This window comes from Malaclemys terrapin, chromosome 6 (genome assembly GCF_027887155.1).
Source record: "Malaclemys terrapin pileata isolate rMalTer1 chromosome 6, rMalTer1.hap1, whole genome shotgun sequence".
Classification (NCBI taxonomy): domain Eukaryota; kingdom Metazoa; phylum Chordata; order Testudines; family Emydidae; genus Malaclemys; species Malaclemys terrapin.
In genome coordinates this window covers 7,448,862-7,469,079 of record NC_071510.1, presented here as the reverse complement: position 1 = coordinate 7,469,079, position 20,218 = coordinate 7,448,862, and the positions used below count along the sequence as shown (strand labels likewise).

The window sequence follows — 20,218 nt, the reverse complement described above, 5'->3', positions numbered from 1 at the left end:
ACGAAATGAGTTTTTCCCAGCCCAAAGGGGAAAGCACTACCTAAAAATCTGCCAGCTATGTAAACTAATTTAACAGTATCTCCATGGAAGATCCTCATTCTCTTGCTGGCTTGTCCTGTTACCTTCTTTATTGTTACATTATAGGCTGGTCAATCTCATTTTAACAACTAAGTAACAAGTAAACCACTATTTTTTAAAGTCTCTTCAAGGTCACCTTGCACAAAATGATCTTCAGCTGCAATTTTTCTTTAACATCCTTAGAATTTCTCAACATTATAAATGACAATTTCCTAACTCAAAAAGTGTTGCAGCCAGCAAGGGGGAATTCTTTATTAGACCTTGTCCTGAAAGATAAAGAGAAGCTGATCACAGAACTAAAAATGGATAGCTTAGGTAAAAGTGGTCATGACTTGATCACATTTATAATGTGCAAGAAGAATAAAGCCAAAAACAGTTTATATATAGTGCTTTAATAGGGCCAATTTCACAAAGCTGAAAACAACTATGAGCTTCAGCTGGGAGGAGGAATTTAATCAGAAAAATGTGAATGATAATTAGAAATCATTTAAGAACACCTTACTAGATGCCCTAAAAACCACAATTGAGGAAAAAGGCTGTGCTGGTTAAAAAACTGACCTGGTTAAGAGGGAAAGTGAAGGCAGCTATAAAAAACAATTTAACAAGTGGAAGAAAGGAGAATTTGATATTCATGAATGTAAATCAGAAGATGGGAATTGTAGAAAATTGGTAAGAGAAGCAAAGGAACACCAGGAAAAATCCATGGCCAGCAGAGTTAAGGACAATAAGGAGGAGTTTTTAAAAATATATTAGGAACAAAAAGAATCCTGACAATGGTATTGGTCCATTACTAGATGGAAATGGTAGAATGATCAATAATGATGCAGAAAAGGAAGAAGTGTTCAATAAATATTTCTGTTCTGTATTTGGGGAAAAAAACAGATGATATAGTCTTATTGTGGAAATAACACTTCCTCCATTCCACTAATCTCTCTGGAGTAGTTAAACAGAAGCTACTGAAGTTAGCCATTTTTAAATCAGCAGGTCCAGATAACTTGTCTCCAAGAGTTTTAAAATGTAGGCTATAATTACAGTCCTGGGAAGTAGTGACTCTGAAAAAGATTTGGGGGTCATAGAGAATAGTTAACTGAAGATGGGCTCCCAGTGTGACTCTGTTGCCAAAAGGGCGAATGCAATCCTGAGTTGCATAAGCAGGGGAAGTAGAGCGGTTATTTTACCTCTGTATTTGGCACAGGTGTGACTGATGCTGTAATACTGTGTCCAGTTCTGGTGTCCACAATTCGAGAAAGATGTCCATGAATTGGAGAGGGTTCAGAGAAGAGCTACAAGAATGATTAAAGGATTAGCAAACATGCCTCAGTGTTACACTCAAGGAGCTATTTAGCTTAACAAAGAGAAGATTAAAGGGTGACTTGATTACAGTGTATAAGTACCTACCATGGGGAACAAATATTTAATAATGGGCTCTGCAGTCTAGCAAAGAAAGGTATAACATGATATAATGGCTGGAAGTTGAAGCTAGACAAATTCAGACTGGAAATAAGGTATAAATTTTTAACGGCGAGAAAAATTAACCACTGGAAAAATTTACCAAGGGTTGTGGAGGATTCTCCATCACTGATACTTTTAAAATCAGTGTTGGATATTTGTCTAAAAAGTGTGCTCTGGGAATTATTTTGGGAAAGTTGTAGGGAAGGGGTTCTCAACTTTTGTACTGGTGACCCCTTTCACATAGCAAGCCTCTGAGTGCGACCCCCCCCTTATCAATTAAAAACACTTTTTAATGTATTTAATACCATTATAAATGCTGGAGGCAAAGCAGGGCTTGGGGTGGAGGCTGACAGCTCGCGACCCCACATGTAATAGCCTCATGACCTCCTGAGGAGTCCCGACCCCCAGTTTGAGAACCCATGCTCTAGGGCCTGTGCGATACAGAAGGTCAGACTATATGATCACAATGGTTCTTTCTGTCTTGGAATCTGTGAATCTCTGGTTAAGAGGATGTAAAATAGTCATTCATTCAGAAAAGGGGAGAGGAGGAAGGCATGCGCACGCACGCGCACACACACTAAAACTAGACTAATTCCTACCTGTGGTGCTGATGTGAAATGCCTCAGGCTTTTATTCTAGTGAAATTCTTTAGAATTTCTAACTGGATTTTGGAAGAGGAGTTAGACATTTTACTAATGCTGTAGTGTGAAATATTTTGTGTTTCACTCGTTGGGAATTTTAATGATTTGGTGGTTATATCTTAGTGATTTAAACTCTGGGCCAGTTCGTCAGTTGGTGTAAACTGGCATAATTATATTGATTTCATTGGAGATAAGCCGATTTCCACCAGCTGCGGATCTGGCCCGTTGTGTTGCATCCACAAAATTAATGTGAAAAGTATTTTATAGTACATGTTTGAAGCAATGATAACATCTTAATTTGTATAAATTATATTAAAGACAAAAGAATGGCAAACAGTGCGCAAATGCACGTTGACCTCCACCGAAGTAAAGGATAGGTATGTAACAAAATTATAACAAGAATAGTGCCTCTATTCAAGTACCGCTTGGTTTGAAACACGTAGACAAAGCTGTTAATATGTGTACTGAAACTACTGCCACTGGATAAGTGAAAGAGCTGAAGGCCAAGTGAGTTCAGATGGGCATTGGGATCATTTTTTATTTCTGATCTGTCTGTCACCTAGCCATAAAACATGGACATATAAATCTGGGAATGAGAACTCTATTATATTGTATGCATTTAGTTTATTCATACCAAGTTATTTTCTCAAGCCTTCAAAAGGAGAGAATTAATGCATTGGTTGAACTTTGGTGTCACTTTTGCTTTCCATCTTGTTAAAATTAGCCATTTTGCTGCTATCGCGGCCCCTAAAAAAACACTTTGTCCCAGAAGAGAGGATTGTATAAACAGGAATCTGTTGTAACACAAGATGCACAGAGCTCTGTGTAAGCTTGAAAGTTTGTGTCTCTCGCCAAGAGAAATTGGTCCAGTAAAAGATATTCTCTCACTGACCTTGTCTACCACAAGATAAATCAATTATAAACAAAATTAACTATCATTAGGACCCCGTTCCAGACCAGGGTTTCTATAGGTTATTCCCATAACACGTGGTTTCATAGGGCTGTGACCTCTATATACACCAATGTGTGGGAGGAGGTATAGTAGCAAAGCTATTTTTCACCTTGTAGGTGTTGGGTAAAGTCTTGTATTAATGCATGGTATAGCATGTGTACGGTATATAAAGCTGTATATGACATTTCAGTTTGCACTATTTTAGTTGAAAAATACACCCTTGCTAAATACTGCCTCGTTTGAATAAGTCCTCTTGTTTTATCATTCGTTTTTATGCTACCTGTCAATCCTCATGGTAAAGGCTAGGCAGGTAGATTCCGTGCCAGCACTGCTACGTTTGCATGACCGTTTTGCAAGGCAGTAATACTATGTACATTGAATAGAGACAGTATTGTAAGGCATATAAATATGTGGAAATTTTTGAGAGCATGACATGTTCATGTTACAATTAAGGTAGGGTGTTTTGGCATGGAGCTTCCTTTAACAGTAAGACAAAAATGAAGAACAATTGGAGGGAATCCTAGGCCTGGTCCCCACTAAGTCCCCAAATCGGACTAAGGTACACAAATTCAGCTACGTTAATAACGTAGCTGAATTCGAAGTACCTTAGTCCGAACTTACCGCGGTCCAGACGCGGCAGGAAGTCTCCCCCCGTCGATGCCGCGTACTCCTCTCGGCGAGCTGGAGTACCGGCGCCGACTGTGAGCACTTCCGGGATCGATTTATCGCGTCTTAACCAGACGCGATAAATCGATCCCAGAACATCGATGGCGTGCCGCCGGACCAGCCGGTAAGTGAAGACTAGGCCCTACAGAAGTCTGTTTTTTTCCTCCCAAAAGTCTTTCCATAAGGTGTCCTAAGAGGGCGTGATGGGCAGTATTGACCATTCTCTGGGCATTATCTAACTTCTGACACCAATTTTAGTCAATTATTTTCAGGTTCCCATCTCTCTCTCTTTCAATTTGCAACCATAACTTAGTCTCTGGGTCATATCTTTAGCCCTTTTGCTTATACCAATCAAGTCTGTCACCTTTTTGTCAACATTCATTGTTATTGGTATTATAACAGTGTGAACTTTCATCTGCTTTCCAGCATTTGAGCTCACAGTTGTGGTGGGCCTGCTAGACCCCCATTTTTACACAGTTCACTACTCTTGGCTGCTTTAGAAAATTATTTGTTAGATGCACCTACATGTTCAGAGGCTTTCCCACTTTGTTTATTTGGCAAATGTCTTACAGACATAATAAAGAGAACTGGGATAAGCAGTCTGCTTCTTCGAGTGCCCTCTGCGTATTTCCACTCTTGGATGTGCCAGCCTGGTGCAGCTAGGATGGTGGAATTTTCTAGTAGCAGTGCCTGTTAAAAGCATCTCATATCTCCCCTCTTCTGCCCCGAGCCTGCATCAGTCTAGGGATGTGTGGCGATAGGAGGGTATTGGCACCACTGCTGCCTTAGTTCCTTCCAACTGTCACTGAGTTAAGATGTGAACCACCTTAGTTCTGTTTCTGTCTGTAGTTAGTTCCATTGCCTGCCTGCCTGACTATAAAGACATAGTAACAGTTGTAGTATTTTAGTAGTTAGACAGTATATTTTATAACTTGTTGGTAAAAAGATTAAAATTAGATTAAAAATTAAATTAAAATAACGTAGTTAACTTGTTGGTAAAAAGATTAAAATTAGATTAAAAATTAAATTAAAATAACGTAGTTAATTTGACGATCATGATGGGTGACACGAAGAAGCTCAACTTCAAAAAATGTGCATTGTGCCTGGCAGTCTTTCCTTCCTCCGACATGTTTCTGGTGCTTAAAATGTTTAGGCAAAAATCACTTGCCAGAACGGTGTCAGATATACAGCACATTCACCCCCTGAGCCAGGAAGGACAGACAAAATAGATTTCACATTCTTCTGTTAAGCCTGCAGGATCTGAAAGCTCAAAAGGATCTGGCTATAAAAGCAGGTGACCAGAGTCAGCTTCATCTACTTCTAGATCCAAAAAGTCATCCAGATCAATGACAAGATCTTCAGTGTCAGGTTCCTGTTCAGAGTCAGCTGAGGGGCCCCAGTGATCAGGTCGTCTGAACCAACCTCGACAGTATTGCAGTCTGCATCAGTCCTGAATCCGGACAAGCATCATAGAGATCCACATGACACACCTGGAACATTTGCCTTGGCTTTGAGGAAGAGAGTGATTAAGCTTGCCTCCAGCAGCTCCTCCAATCGGCCAAATTCCTTGGCTTTATTTCCACTTCCACCACAGGCCCTGACAGGGTCACCAGGGGAGATCTTTTTCCTGTCTTCTGTTTTTAGAATTCCTACATCATGGGCTTCACCAATGGCTTCAGCGTTGGATCCGGGATTGGATCTGAGGTTGGAGTCAGCCAATATGGCCACAGCATCTAAGAAGGCATAGGGTTTGCTGCCAGCTTGCCAAGTCAGGTGTCAATCACCAAAGGATATCCAGGGAATTATCTACTTGAACAGCTAGTCAGAATCTCACAGCAAACTGAAAATCGCCTTAGGGAATCCCTTATGGAATTCCTTTGGAAAGCCATGTGGAACAGCTTTTTGCCTTCCAGTGCCAAATTTGAATGAAAAGTCAGGAAGCCAATCGTTACATGCACAAATGGTATAGAGAGGGGTATATGGGATTCACAGAGCATTAAAATGCCTTCTGGAAGCAATTACTTGTACTAAATGGACCTTGGGTTCAAAATTGGGTTATTTCAAGGCAGCTTTGCTAATGGCAGGGACAGATATCTAGATTTTTTGACCAGTGCGTGAAACTTTATTAAATCCACAGCAAGGTAGCTTCTCAGGGCCACCTGTCCTGCCCACTGTGAAAATGGACCAGGCTCTCTGCTCTGCTCTCACTTGCCTTCCCTCTTTTGATGCTGAAATCCTTAGCAATGAAGTCCCAAGGATTAACAGCCCCTTAAAACCATATCAGAGACTGCATTACTCCAAGCCATATCATAGCCTGGGAGAGCCCTTGAACTTGTAAAATGGCTTAAGCTCCCTCAAAAGCTAACCCATTTTCATAAGAAACATGTGAGGCCTAATGCACTGGGGAAAGCCTTCCCCAAAACCTTCTGACCTCTGTGGTTTGGGGAGAGGGCTTGAAACCCCTGCTGCCAGGATCTACTATGATCCTATGACATGAATTCAAAATAAATTATACAAAATCTGGGCTGATTCATCACCAGTACCAAAGTATCCACACCAGCAGTTTGGAGATGGAAAAGACCTAATGAAGGCATCCAGTCCATCTGCCTGTCAATGCAGGATTATTCCTTACAATTACTATCCAAATAGTGGATGAAAGGCATGCAGTAAAGGTAAATCAGCTGAGGTTTAGATACCAGATAGTGTTTCTCAGTATTTCTCATTGTAAAATTAACTGTGGTTAATCGAATCTGAACAATGTCATATGGATTGCAGGAATGTCATGTGTGTTACAGGAGGGAGGCCACAGGGATTGGTCCAGGCTTTCACTAATCTGTGAGGAACAGGTTAACAGTACACTGACTGTTTTCAGATAGTACTAACTGGAAGGCGTTGTAGACAAATAAAACTGGACCTATCCAGAGAAGAGCAGGAAATAAAATAAGACTCAGTTTTGAAAAATGCAATTCAGTACACCAAGGAAAAAGTAATCTCGTAAACACTGATATTCAGTGCGGAGAGAAACCAGGAGAACAGAAATGTCAAAAGAGAACCAGTGATGAAAGGAAGATGATAAAATAGACACAAACTAGCAATTGTTGTTTTCCGTTAGTTGTTTGCCTCGCATCCTCTATTTCACAGTAAAATCGTTCAGAGGAGAAGTGCACGTTCTTGCTTCAGTAAGTTTACATTGTTCTACAGCATCTTTTTATCTTGTGCTCAAGACCTATATTAATGCAAACTATGAATTTTTACAATTCATATGGCAATATGTGTAGTGCCAGCTGTCTTTTATTTTAAAAAATGAAATGTGACCTGGGGTCTGCATGTTGTGATACTGACAGACTGGTCAATTTGGGAGTGACTCATTACATTTCAATGCCTCTTCTTGAGTCATCAAGACAATCTACATGTATGTGAATTTCAAAGAGCTGTCCTAGACCAGCAATCATTAACCCATTTATATGTAGGAATAGAAATCAAGGGTCGGTGCTAAGGGTATTTGTCTGTGTTCACCTGAATCTTGTTATAAGCTTAACAGTGTGATCTAATTAGCTTGTAGATACTAATCCTGCTCCTGTCTCACAATGCTTCATTACTCTATTCTATTAGAGATCGAAAGGGGGATAGTCTCATTTAGATGGGACTTGTGGTATAATAATATTATTGTCCTAATCTTTTTGAAAGTTGTAATTCCACATAGTAAACCACCCGGGAACTATCTCGATAGTTTGCAAAGCTAATTGCCTTATGTGAATGGATGCAGGTAGTCTACCTGTGTATGCATAGGAAACGGATTAGTTTCAAAACAATCTGCACTGTCCATTCTTCATCGGTGGTGGGGGGAAGGTCCTGCTGTGACAATTGCTGTCAAAAGACTTATCAGCTGGCTAGAGGAACTATAAAGAAAGCTTCAGGACTGATCCTTTTTATCTCCCGTCTGCTTAAACTTTAACAGGGAAGGTCTAAGCCTTAAAGACTGAGGTTTCCAGGTTTAACCTGGATTACCCTGAAATTCTCACGGAAGAACTTGAACAGACTCTATACCTGAACTGTTTATTGGACTATAACCTTTAAAATTGATTCCAAAAAGACTTTTACAAATCAGCAGCCTCACCATCTCTGCTATGAAACTGACCTAAGGCCTTTACACTTATCTGTATGTATATTGATCTTTTAACTACAGCAACTTTCTTCTTTCTTTTTCTTTTTTATTATTAAACTTTTAGTGTTTTAGTTACTAAAGGATTGGCATCTGCGTGATTATTGGGTAAGATCTGAGACTCGTATTGACCTGGTGATCAGTGTCTGGTCCTTTGGGACTGGTGAACCTCATATGTGGTGAATCAGGTTTTCAATAACCTCTCACTATATTAGACTTGTCTGTCTAGATGGGAGTCGTGGGCTGGAATGCTTAAAGGAGACTGTATTTGGCTTCTTGGTAACTGGTGTGGTATTACAGAAGCTGTTTTTTTTACTGGCTTGGTGAATCTAATTATAGAATAAACCACCAGTTTTGGGATTTGTCTGCCCTATTCCTTGCAGTCTGCCCTGAATATAGCATTCTCAGTGTGGTGCATCCAGGCACCTGGTCACACAAGTATTCAGTGTAAATGGTTTATAAGAAAAAAGTGGTTTTCTTTTCACATTTTTTGCCAGCAAATTTTTTTATTTTTTAAGTTCACCTCCATACTACATACCCTATTTTCAGTGGAAATAGACGAGCGAGGCATTGTAGGGTGAAAGATTTGGTGAAGAATGTTAACTGTTGGGATTTGTAAGAGCAAGGCGAGCGGAAAATCCATAAATAGTGTGGGAGTTCCCGACTTTGCCTCCTTGTATGTCATTAAATATTAATTTAGCAGAAAGATTTCTTTTTAAAGCCCCTGCCTGAGCTGGACTATATTTAGTACTCAGAATAGGGAATTTGCTGTAATTGCATCATTCAGTGCAGCAATTTACTGCGCAAGAGTCTGATAAGCCTTTGATTTTTCTGGTTCTAGTTATCTTCAGCATACATTTAAGTGAGCAAATTCTGATTTGTATTTCTCCACTTAATGCACTTTGAGTACTCAGTAGAGTCGGAAGTTAATCTAGGAAATGAGCTGAACTTTTAAATGGATGCAACCTCCTGAACAACACTAAAACATGAATAAATATCAACAGACGTGTTTCTAGTGGGACTTTATCCACAGTATGTTGACTACTTCTCCCTCTTTCTGTCCCTTATCCCTTACCTCACCAACAAAGGAGGAAATTGTTGCAGAGTCCGTATGCTAGGAAAGCAGCCATAGATCAGAACTTTAGATGGGGCCTATAACTTGCCTTAGTCCTGCATATGCTCATTTTTAAGGGCACTCTGTGGCTGCCAGGCTGTTAATGAACACAACTGGCTGATGCTTTAAAATCCCTACCAAAATGTGCGCTATCTAGACGAGGGCAGTGGAACAGCTATCTCATAGGAATCCTTCACCTAGCTGAACTCATCTGTCAAGTTAAAAGTTTTAAATGGGATGATGGTAAATCACACAATTGGGATGATGGTAAATCTCATTTACTGAGTCAAGGGGGTGTTCTCATGGTAGCGCCTCTGAGTGATCAAATACTGTAGCAGCCCCACTGAAGGGTTTGCTGGTATTAGTATTAAATGCTGAAATGGAAGGTGTATTTTTTTTATTACTCAAAAACTTTAACCCAACTACCCAAAGATTGTGATTTCATCAGTTAAGCCAACTGGGTCTGAGTTCTATTGGGTTTGGAGACATTCAAAGAAAATCAATCTACTATGGAATAGTCTTCATGCTTTACTTAGGGTTACCATTCGTCCGGATTTACCCGGACATGTCCTCCTTTTTGTACTAAAAATAGCGTCCGGGGGGAATTTGTAAAGCACTCACAATGTCCGGGATTTCCCCCCTCCCCCGGCAGAGCAGACCGAGCGGCTGGGAGGGCTGCAGGAAAGTCCCGGGCTGGACTCCGGAGCAGCTGTAGAGGAGCCGGATCCGCCCTGCATTCTGAGCAAGTGTATCAGCACAAAGTGCAGCCCTCCCCTTTTGCAACTGGGAGCGGTTTCTGCCATGCAGCGTAGCAAAACGGGAGCGAGAGCACTTTGTGCTGATACAAGGGCAGCTCTCCCCTGCAGCCCGGTCCGGGCGAGGGACCGGGTTTTGTTGTGCAGGGCCAGGGACCGGGTTTTGTTGTGCTGGGGAGCTCAGCCACGTGTCCGGCTCGCACAGAGCCCAACACCCTGTTCTGAGCAGCAGGGTAAGGGGGGCCAGGGGGCAGGAAGGTTCTGGAGGTGGCAGTCAAGAAACGGGGGGGGGGCTTTTTGGGGGGAGTGGAGAAAGTTTTGGGCAGTCAGGGTACAGGTAGGGGGTAAGGTCCTGGGGGGCAGTTGGGGGGGTCTTAGGAGGGGGCAGTTAGGGGACAAGGAACAGGGAGTCTTAGGTAGGGGGTGGGGTTCTGGAGGGCAGTTAGGAGCAAGGGTCCCAGGAGGGGGCAGTCAGGGGACAAGGAGCGGGGTGGGGGGCTGAGAGTTCTGTGGGGGGAGCTGTCAGGGGGCAGGAGTGGGGAGAGGGATTGGAGCAATCGGGACAGGTAGCAGAGGGGTTTAGATGGGTTGGGAGTTCTGGGGGGGGCTGTCAGGGGGCAGGAGTGCGGAGAGGGATCGGAGCAGTCAGGGGACAGGGAGCAGAGGGGTTTAGATGGGTTGGGAGTTCTGGGGGGGGCTGTCAGGGGGTGGGGAGTGGTTGGATGGGGCGTGGGAGTCCCAGGGGTCTGTCTGGGGGTGGGGGTGTGGATAAGGGTTGGGGCAGTCAGGGGACAAGAGGCAGGGAGGCTTAGATAGGGAGTGGAGTCCTGGGGGCAGTTAGGGGCAGGGGTCCCAGGAGGGGGCAGTCAGGGGACAAGGAACGGGGGGAGGGTTGGGGGTTCTGGAGGGGCGGGAAGTGGGAGGGGCAGGGGCGGGGCTAGGGCGGGGCTCCTCCCGTCCTCTTTTTTGCTTGCTGAAATATGGTAACCCTACTTTACTAAGGACAGTAGTTGTTCTTGAAGCCATTAGCAGACCAGAAAGCCAGCATTTTTATGGACTGTTGTGCTGCTGAAGGAGCTTTTTAGGAATATGATATTAAAACCATTGTAATCACTTATGCCCGCTACACATTTCATGACCCTTTCTTCATGAGTTAGGGGATTAGCTCTTATACCCTATCTAAAATCTATTAAAGAGAACTACGTTCTGCTTATTGAAATCCCTTCCTGTCAGCACTAAACTACCTCAGCCTGGATTCCTCGCTGCAAACAGTCTTCTTACACTCCTGCATAGGTTCAACACTGTGTGCTTTATTTACAATGTGCTATACAAGGGTTTGAAACCTTTGGGTGGGCTAGAGTTTACTTTACCACCCCTCTCCTAGTGCTCTACCCAACTCCTAGCAAAGCACATGGAGATTCAGAATTCAATCACTGAGGATTGTCAGCAAGGATTGCAGAGGGTCAGTCTCCTCACAGTCAAGTCCAAAAAGAACAAGAGGAATTAACTTAATATTTAGGTGCCAACTTAATACAATTTTAGAATGATAAAGAAACATAATAAAATAACTTAATTTCTACTAAATAACAAGGCTACTTCATAATCCACATACATTATCTTCACAATTGTACATAAATATAAAAACCCACGTTAAATCTAAATGAGGTAGTCCCCACAGAAACAGAAGAAGTAGTAACTCAGAGTTCCCAAAGCTTTAAGTTTAGTTCACTGAAGTCTTTGTTTCTCAGCTCTATACAGTCTGTGAGTCAATTTCCCCTTTATGTAACTAACACTGCCCCTGCTTCCCCGGCAGAAAGCTAACAATATCACTGACCTACTGCACAATGCTTCAGAGTTAGATGGAAGCAGCCTGTTTCCCGGCAGAGCTGTTGGGGAGCAGGGACTGCAGGTGGGGGCCCTCCCGGAATACAGCCCTAGCTACCCCCTCCTGGTAGCCTGAGCTACCCCCCTGCCTGCACACAGCCCTTAGCTACCCTATGTCTGCACCCTGAACGGTTTTCAAACTTTTTGAGATGAGCACCCTGCCCCTTTGAGTGATAATTTTTGGTTGTGCCCCCACCCCACAACCCAGACAGGCTGGGTGCCTGCTGAGGTGAGTCACGGGGTGGAGTGGCGTTCCCTCCCTGGATCCCGCCGGGCAGTGTTGGCCTGAGCCCCACTGGCCCCTGATCCCCCAAAATAGAAGTCAGACTATGCCTATGCCTGAGGGACCCACTGGCCCATAGCCCCGAGTGCCCCTCGCCCCTGCTGGGCCCTGGAGTTTTTATGGCACGTAGGAGGAGCCTCAGAAAGAAAAGATTGTGAACCCCTGCTATACAGCATGCCCAAAACTACCACACCCAATTCCAGACATTTCTAGGGGTTAAATGTTAATTGTGCATCTGCAGAGCAGTGACCCAGACACAACTCATTCCTCCCCCATTCTTCCCTTTAGATTCTTAAAGATCTCTCCCTATTAGGTTTGTGGGTTACACTTGTCCCCCACAACAGGATGGGGACGGGGAATCTCATCTCTTAGACCTTGGGCTTCTCTGGCCCAGCCTTCCCCTCCCTCCCCTGGGCTGTCGAGAGCGGATTCGGGCCCCCCAGCAAGGGCGGACTGGCTAAACAGGGCTGGCGGGGGGAAGCCGGGCCCCCTTCTGGACTGCACTGGTTAAACAGGGCCGACGAGGTGGGGGGAAGCTGGGCCCTGGACTGCCGGGCCCCGGTAATTGTACCGGCTTCCCCCCCTTATTGGCCCTGTCCCTCCCCCTCATCTTTTAAGTGTCCCCAGTTGATAAGCTGAATCACCTTGTTAGTAGTTTAATCATCCAGTCCTTAACCATTTCTCTCTTCTGTTTGGCCCATGTGGGATGCTTGCAAGTTGTACAGAGTGGTGAGTCAGCTCTAGGCTACTCACATTCTGTCATACTTCCATAAAGTGTAGTGCTGTGTTGCTATGAGCGATGAAACAGTTCATCCCCCACATTGGCTGTATTTCATTTAGAGGCAAGGTGAATCCTACTTTGAAATTGTGGTGAGATCTTCTTGAATTTTAAGTATTATACAAATAGAAGGCAATCTGATATTACTGTGTCTGAGTAGTTCTGTGCTTTCTATATTACTATTGAGCTTAGATACTGTTTTTCTAGTCTTGATGGAAAAAGTATTGGAAAGGTTCATCTTTATTTGATAGAAAACTCTATTTTCCTATGTTTTTCAGTTTATAGTATGGGATATCAAAATCAGCATTTGTCTATTTTTGTCAGTCAGTACATGCATAAATACCACCCCGTCCATTAAAAGTTGCTCTTAATCAATTTATTTCTAATCAAGGGAAATGCCATTTTTAGCCCTTCCAACTGATTAATTTTTGAGAGTGTGAAAACTTTCACTTAACATAAGGCTATATCAAATGTATTGGCAGGAGAACATTGGGAACAGAAAACGCCTCTGTTTTAAAAAATAAAGGCTGGGCTTTTTCAAAGGGGCCTAAAGCAGTTAAATGCATAATTACCATTGAGTTGGTCACCTAACTCATGTAGATTCCTTTGACAATCTCATTCATACCTTTTAGTGTTTAACAGACATCAGAAGCATTCAGCCATAAATAATCTTCACCCGGTCACATCCGTCCTCAAAGTGTGTGACTCTGAGAATTGACTGTAAAACAAAACCAATAAACAAGAAACAACAATTATCTTCTTACTGAACAGGTTTTGTCTTTTGCTTATTCAGTCAGATTAGCTAACGCCTTGTCTACACTGTGGGGGTAAATCTACCTAATTTACGCAACTCCAGCTATGTGAATAACGTAGCTTAGGTCGACTTACTGTGGGTCTACACCGCACTGGGTCGATGGGAGACACTCTCCTGTCGACTTACCTTATGCTTTTCATTCCGGTGGAGTTCCTGGAGTCGACGGGAGGGTGATCTGGAGTCGATTTAGCAGGTCTTCACTAGACCTGCTAAATTGATCCCCAGTGCATCGATTGGCGCTTCGATCCCCAGTAAGTGTAGACATGCCATATGTTTAGTGACAAATTTCTGCTACTTTTTACTTCAATTAGCACAAACAGCTAGGATTGAGTGAGCTGCAGATTCTGTTCAGTCTATGTATTAACAAAATACCGTATTAAATTAGAATCCGTTACATTTGCACAAGCCAGTGAAGACAGTAGAAATGTACTGGTGTAACTGAGGTCTAATTTTGCCTACAGAATATTCTATTGGTTATGTGTAAGAAGGGAGAAACCTAGCTTATTCTTCTATCTTAGCTGAGTTTCCTTGGCTTGGCAGTTAGGGAATGACATTTATTTATAAACTGAGCATATTTGTTCTGGAGTTGCTGAGTAACAATGAATACGGCACCTGTCATTTTTAATCAATTGCCAGAGTGGAAATACGTTTCAGTGGCCCATTCTTTTCCCCCCTGAAATCAGTAGGAGTTTTGCTGTTGATTTCAATGGGAGCAGGACATGGTCTGAAGTTACTAACTGGACTTAAAGAATAGTACATTCATGTATTTAGTGGCCCATATAAACCATGAAAATTTGAGGGCTTGATATTTTGTCACCAATATAAAAAGACTGCGTATCTTAGAGCTACCTAGCCATCTTAAATGATTTTCTGTTCAGAAGAATAATAAGATCCATGTAATTAAAAACTGAGAGGAATGTCATTCACTGTCCACTCAGAATCTGAGTCTATACAAACTATAATCTATGGATTCTGTTGATGGGCTTGGTTACTAACAAAATAAAAATATCTTTGTGGAAAGAAACTTTCTTATGCATGTTATTCCCCCCATTCACTGAGCTTTGTTCCATGTACCAACCTGACCAGGTGCCCATAATTTGGAGTGGTTGAGCAATCTCTGCTGAGATAAGTCAAGACACACCCATGTGGAAGGCAAGGAGGGTATGCAACACCGTGGCATCACTACTATAGAGGAAGTGCCTCTGAGTAGTAGAAGCAGTGAGTCTGCATAACTTGCAGACTTGGGTACTTTCTACAGAGCCTTCCATCTCCACACTGCCTCATTTGGGTGTCTTCTGACTCCTATCATGTGGGTACCAGGATTCGGACCACACAGATTGAGTTGGGAAGAAGCTTGTTGTGACACATTGGGCAAAACACCTAGGCTAGACCACTCTGTCAGAGGAACATCTAGCTGAGCTCTCCAGTGAGGCAGGATCCTGCTAGCTAAAGGGAGGGGAGAAAAGGGGGCAAATGAGAATTCGGGGGGAGAGGGGGATAAAAGTTGCAGAAGTTCAGAGTTGCAGAAGAGAAGGAAAAGGGATAGTTGCAGTTTTACCAATGGATTTGGGTCATGAGGGAGATCTCATTTTTCGAAATAGTTTTGAACAGAATATACTACTTCCATCAGACTCCTAATATTTCACTGGATTGACAGGTCTGTATTTTATGAGAAGACTAATTTATGGTTAGGATCATGCTAAGCTGTCAGCCTTTATGACATGGATTTAATTGACTGCTCTCTCACACTTTGAAATACAATATTTTTCTGGAGGGCATATATAAAACCATGCTTGTTAACTTTTCTAATACTCTAATTTTTACATTGCTTTAATACAGTATCATCGCTTCTTGGCAGCAGTTCATTTTGAGAGTGCCAAGTTTTGTGCACTGCCCAATTACCCTTTACTAATGTTAGAGAGCGCTCACTAAGACATAAATAATCCTTTTCTGTTCTGTACCATCCAGCAAAGAGGGGAAAACTAGTCCTGGGAAAATTGTCATCACCTCTTCATATAGAATGGTTTTGCAGAAAGGTGGGACTTGTGCATCAGAAGGTGAACAGTGCAAAAGACACACCCCTTTTTGTTAAAAGTTGCCAACATAACTCTTTTATGGAGTCTTTACGTAGAAAAAATACTGAAAGTAGACATCTGGATATCTATCGCTGTACACAGATGACTCCCATCACCATAGTATCAGGCACCTTTATTGTGGCGTTCAGCTGCTACAGTGACAGATGCTTCAGAGGCTGTCCAGAAGAGGACAAGGATATATAAGGCAATAGAGAAACCTTTTTTTAGTTACATTATTGCCGTTGAATAATAAATATGACATTAGTCTTCTAAATAAAGATGATCATGTAAGAGGTGCCTTTATAATAAAGCAATGTTAGATATGAAAAGTTGAGAGATCTATATAACAGGTGTTTGTTCATTTTTGGGGGGGGGGGTGGGGAGAAGTCTGACATTGGTACTGGGCTGTTACTAGATGGAAATGATGGAATTATCAATAATAATGCAGCAAAGGCAGAAGTGTTCAGTAAATATTTCAGTTCTGTATTTGGGGGAAAACCAGATGACATCTCATTGCATGGTGATAACACTTTCCATTCCACTAGTATCTCTGAAGGATGTTAAACAGAAGCTGCTCAGGTTCAACATTTTTAAAATCAGCAGGTTCAGATAACTTGCATCCCAGAGTTTTAAAAGAGCTGGCTGCGGTGCTTGCTGGACCATTCATGTTTATTTTCAATAAGTTTTGAAGCAATGGGGAGGTTCCAGAAGAAAGTTAATGTTCTGCCAGTTTTTAAAAAGGGTAACTGGGATTACCTGAATAATTATAGGTCTGTCAGCCTGGCATTGATCCCGGGCAAGATAATGGGGTGGCTGATATGAGACTCAATTAATCAAGAATTAAAGGAGGGTAATGTAATCAATGCAAATCAACATGGGTTTATGGAAAACAGACCCTGTCAAACTAACTTAGATATCTTTTTGTTTGATGAGATTACAAGTTTGGTTGGTAAAAGTAATAGTGTTGACATCTGTTACTAAGACTTTTGTAAGGCATTTGACTTGGGCCACGATATGTTTATTAAAAAAGAGTAGAATGATATTAAATGGATTAAAATCTGGTTAACTGATAGGTCTCAAAACACAATTGTAAATAGGGAATCTTCAGGGTGGGGGGGATAGCTCAGTGGTTTGAGCATTGGCCTGCTAAACCCAGGGTTGTGAGTTCAATCCTTGAGGGGGCCACTTAGGGATCTGGGGCAAAATCAGTACTTGGTCCTGCTAGTGAAGGCAGGGGGCTGGACTCATGACCTTTCAAGGTCCCTTCCAGTTCTAGGAGATAGGATATCTCCATTAATTAATAAATAATAAAAAAAATTCAGCAGGTGTGTTTTCAGGGGGGTCCTGCAGGGATAAGTTCTTGACCCTACGCTATTTAACACTTTTAGCAGTGACCTGGAAAATAACCATAAAATCATCACTGATAAAGTTTGCAACTGACACACAACTTGGTAAGCTGGGCACAAGCAAACAATCTGTGTTTTAATACAACTAAATGTAAATGTATACGTCAAGGAATAAAGACTCTGGGCCATACTTACAGGATGGAGGACTCTGAAAAAGATTTGTGGGTCATGATGGATAATCAGAGAACATGAGCTCCCAATGTGATGCTGTGGCCAAAAGAGCTAATATGATACTTGGATGTATAAACAGGATCTGAAATAGCAGTAAAGAGGTTATTTTACTTCTGTATTTGGCACTGGTACAACCGCTGCTGGTATACTATTTCTAGTTCTGGTGCCTGCAATTCAAGAAGGATGTTGATAAATTGGAGAGGGTTCAGAGAAGAGCCACAAGAATGATTAAAGAATTAGAAAACATGCCTTATAGTGATAGATTCAAGGAGCTCAATCTATTCAGATAAACAAAGAGAAGGTTATGGGGTGACTTGAGTACAGTCCAAGTATATATGGGGGAACAGATATTTAATAATGGTCTCTTCTGTCCAACAGAGAGAGGTATAACATGATCCAGTGGCTGGAAGTTGAAGCTAGGCCAATTCAGACAGGAAATAATGTGTAAATTTTTGACAGTGATGGTAATTAACCATTGGAACAGTTTACCAAAGGTCATGGTGGACTCTCCATCACTGACAATTTTTAAATCACTAAAGGATATGCTCTATGAGTTTGCAGTTGGAGCGGGGATGTTCTATGGCTTGTGTCATACAAGGAGGTCATACCAGATGGCTAAAATGATCCCTCCGACCTTGGAATCTATAATACGTGAACATTAACTTTTTTTTTTCTTTTAACAGGAATTCGGCAGCAATGGGTCATGGCTGTTTCTGCTATGCACTGATATGTTCGGTTCCAGTCACAGTCTACATCATTTTGGTAACAGGTCTGCGGTACCACTTGTTCATATGGAGTGTGTTCTCACCTAAACTTCTTTATGAGGGAGTGCGTGTGTTCATCACAGCTGCTGTTTGCATGTTCTTTACAGCCATGGATCAGAACCCATCTCAGAAAATCCATGACTGAAAGTGAATGTATTGTTCCAAAGGCTGTCATCACAGTACCAGTTGACTAGACTGGAGTCGTATAATGAAAATAATGGTTTTAAATTATCCTGTGAAACGTAATTCTTTTGTTTGTTGGAAAACATGTATGTTATAAAAGGCTTGTTTTATTTAAATGGGTTTGTGTTTCAGAATGTTTAATCAGAGTAAACCCACCTTTTCATCATTAGTTACAGCTCCCTTATTCTGTATCGGTTATTTCAGAACTCAGAACTTTATCATCTTCACCATGGCAGCCATTACCATCATTACCATTAATGAGGCATCAAATATTAAAAACTTCCTTAGTAATGAAGTCTTATTGGTGTTTTGTCACTGTTACTCATAGACTTGCAACTTATTGCCTTCAATGTTAAGGGCCTGGTCCCGATCAATGGGAGATGTATCGGGCCTTAAATAGGATGTGCTTGACTGTCCTCATTCAACTAGGTAAAAACTGTGCTCATTAAGTTTAGATTTCTTCAGTTATTCTAAAATTGCTGGTTTGGGGCACAATCTTTATATAGCTACTTTTAGCTAGACAATAAAATATTAAAGGTAATTCATTAAAAACCAAGTCCCAAAAGCCATTATAAATTGGAATAACATTATTTTGAAGTAACCTTGTGGTTTTTAGTCATAAGATTGAGGTGTGTTTGTAAATTGAAGAATATTATTTTTCTATTGTGTGGAACAAATAATGGTCAAATCTTACTTGTTTATGTATATTTGAGGTTGTTAATGAGAAGGTTACTAGGTAACGGCCATATGTAATGCCAAGCCTACATTGATAGATATTTTGATAGTTGAAACCTGACAAATCACTGTGATATGAAATATTTTCAATTCTATTAAAACATATGTAATTCTATAAACATGAGTTTGTTGAAATTGCAGATTTGTGTAAATATGTATGCCAGTGCCTAACAGGCTTTTATAAAACGAGAAATATGTATTTTACATGCTGTAAATGTATGGTATTAACTTGGCAGTCACCATAATGTGTAATGACAGTTTCCTTCCTTTTAGATTGTCATTGCAAGATAATGCAGGATTTCTTGGTGAAACTTACAAGATATTATATTCTTTAACTGATATTGTGTTTTTCCCCGTATATATTTAACCTTTTCATCAAAATAGTGGATGGGTTATGTATAGTAATTCAGTGTCAGTTTTTCTAGCAGTTTTCTTAATGTGTGCATTTTTCCCTATAAATGCAGTATTCCCTCCCGTAGAGGAATACCATGATTAAGTGTGTGAGACTTCTGTATTCCTTTCTCCTGAGCGTCACACAATGAATAAGAAGCATTAAGGGCTGACAAAGTAATGAATCTTTTACAGAGTCTGAATGCTCAGTTCTAGAATGTGTTGCTGCTTATTACTAAGTATGTATAATTAGATTTTAACCTGTTTGATTTTCACACATTACAGAAGCATTAGAGCTTTGAGCATTGGAAGGGCTAATAGATTCAGTTTCAAGCACTAAGGTGTGTTATGATGTCAGATTCCCTACTTATGCTCTGGATGCACTTGTCTGTTAGCCTGAAACCTCACAATGTGCCCCCAGGGAATGCACATCTTGCCATTTTCCAAGTTATCATCAAGAAAACAAATCAGTCTTAACTATACTAGATTTAAATATTCTTTCCATATATATTTTTTTTAACTCTCACTCTGGCCTGTGTAGTAACATAAGCACAATCAGTATCGCAGTTAAATGTATTAGAGGTATATTGATGGGTTTAACAGATGATGTACCCTCTTGTACTGCATCAGTTTGAAAATAAATGCTTTTGAGACCTCTAATTCACTCCTGAGGCTGTTAGGGTTGCTTATAACCTTCATCTCAACTTTCAGACACAGTGAGTTTCAGAAAGAGGCCACGTCTATTCTGGTATATGGCATCTCTGTTACCAAAAGGAGCCAACAACCTATTTTAATCACTATAATGCGAATTCTGTGAATGGGCAATCTCAAAATGTTGGCCTTCTATAACTGGTGTTCAGCTGGAGAAAACTACATAAGAGACTGATGGCTCTTGAACATCATTAATTGTGACCT

The 20,218-nt window shown here is 41.4% G+C and overlaps 1 protein-coding gene across 2 annotated transcripts in view; it reads left to right on the top strand.

The window, feature by feature from the left end:
• The window catches only part of PIGG (phosphatidylinositol glycan anchor biosynthesis class G), a 121,221-nt gene extending 101,807 nt beyond the window's left edge, over positions 1-19,414 (top strand). For both annotated transcript variants that reach the window (XM_054031688.1, XM_054031690.1), the window contains exon 13: positions 17,915-19,414. In XM_054031688.1, coding sequence (XP_053887663.1) covers positions 17,915-18,140 — 226 coding nt within the window. In that variant the 3' untranslated portion in view covers positions 18,141-19,414. The remainder of the gene's footprint in view (positions 1-17,914) is intronic.
• Positions 19,415-20,218: the final 804 nt, after the last annotated feature.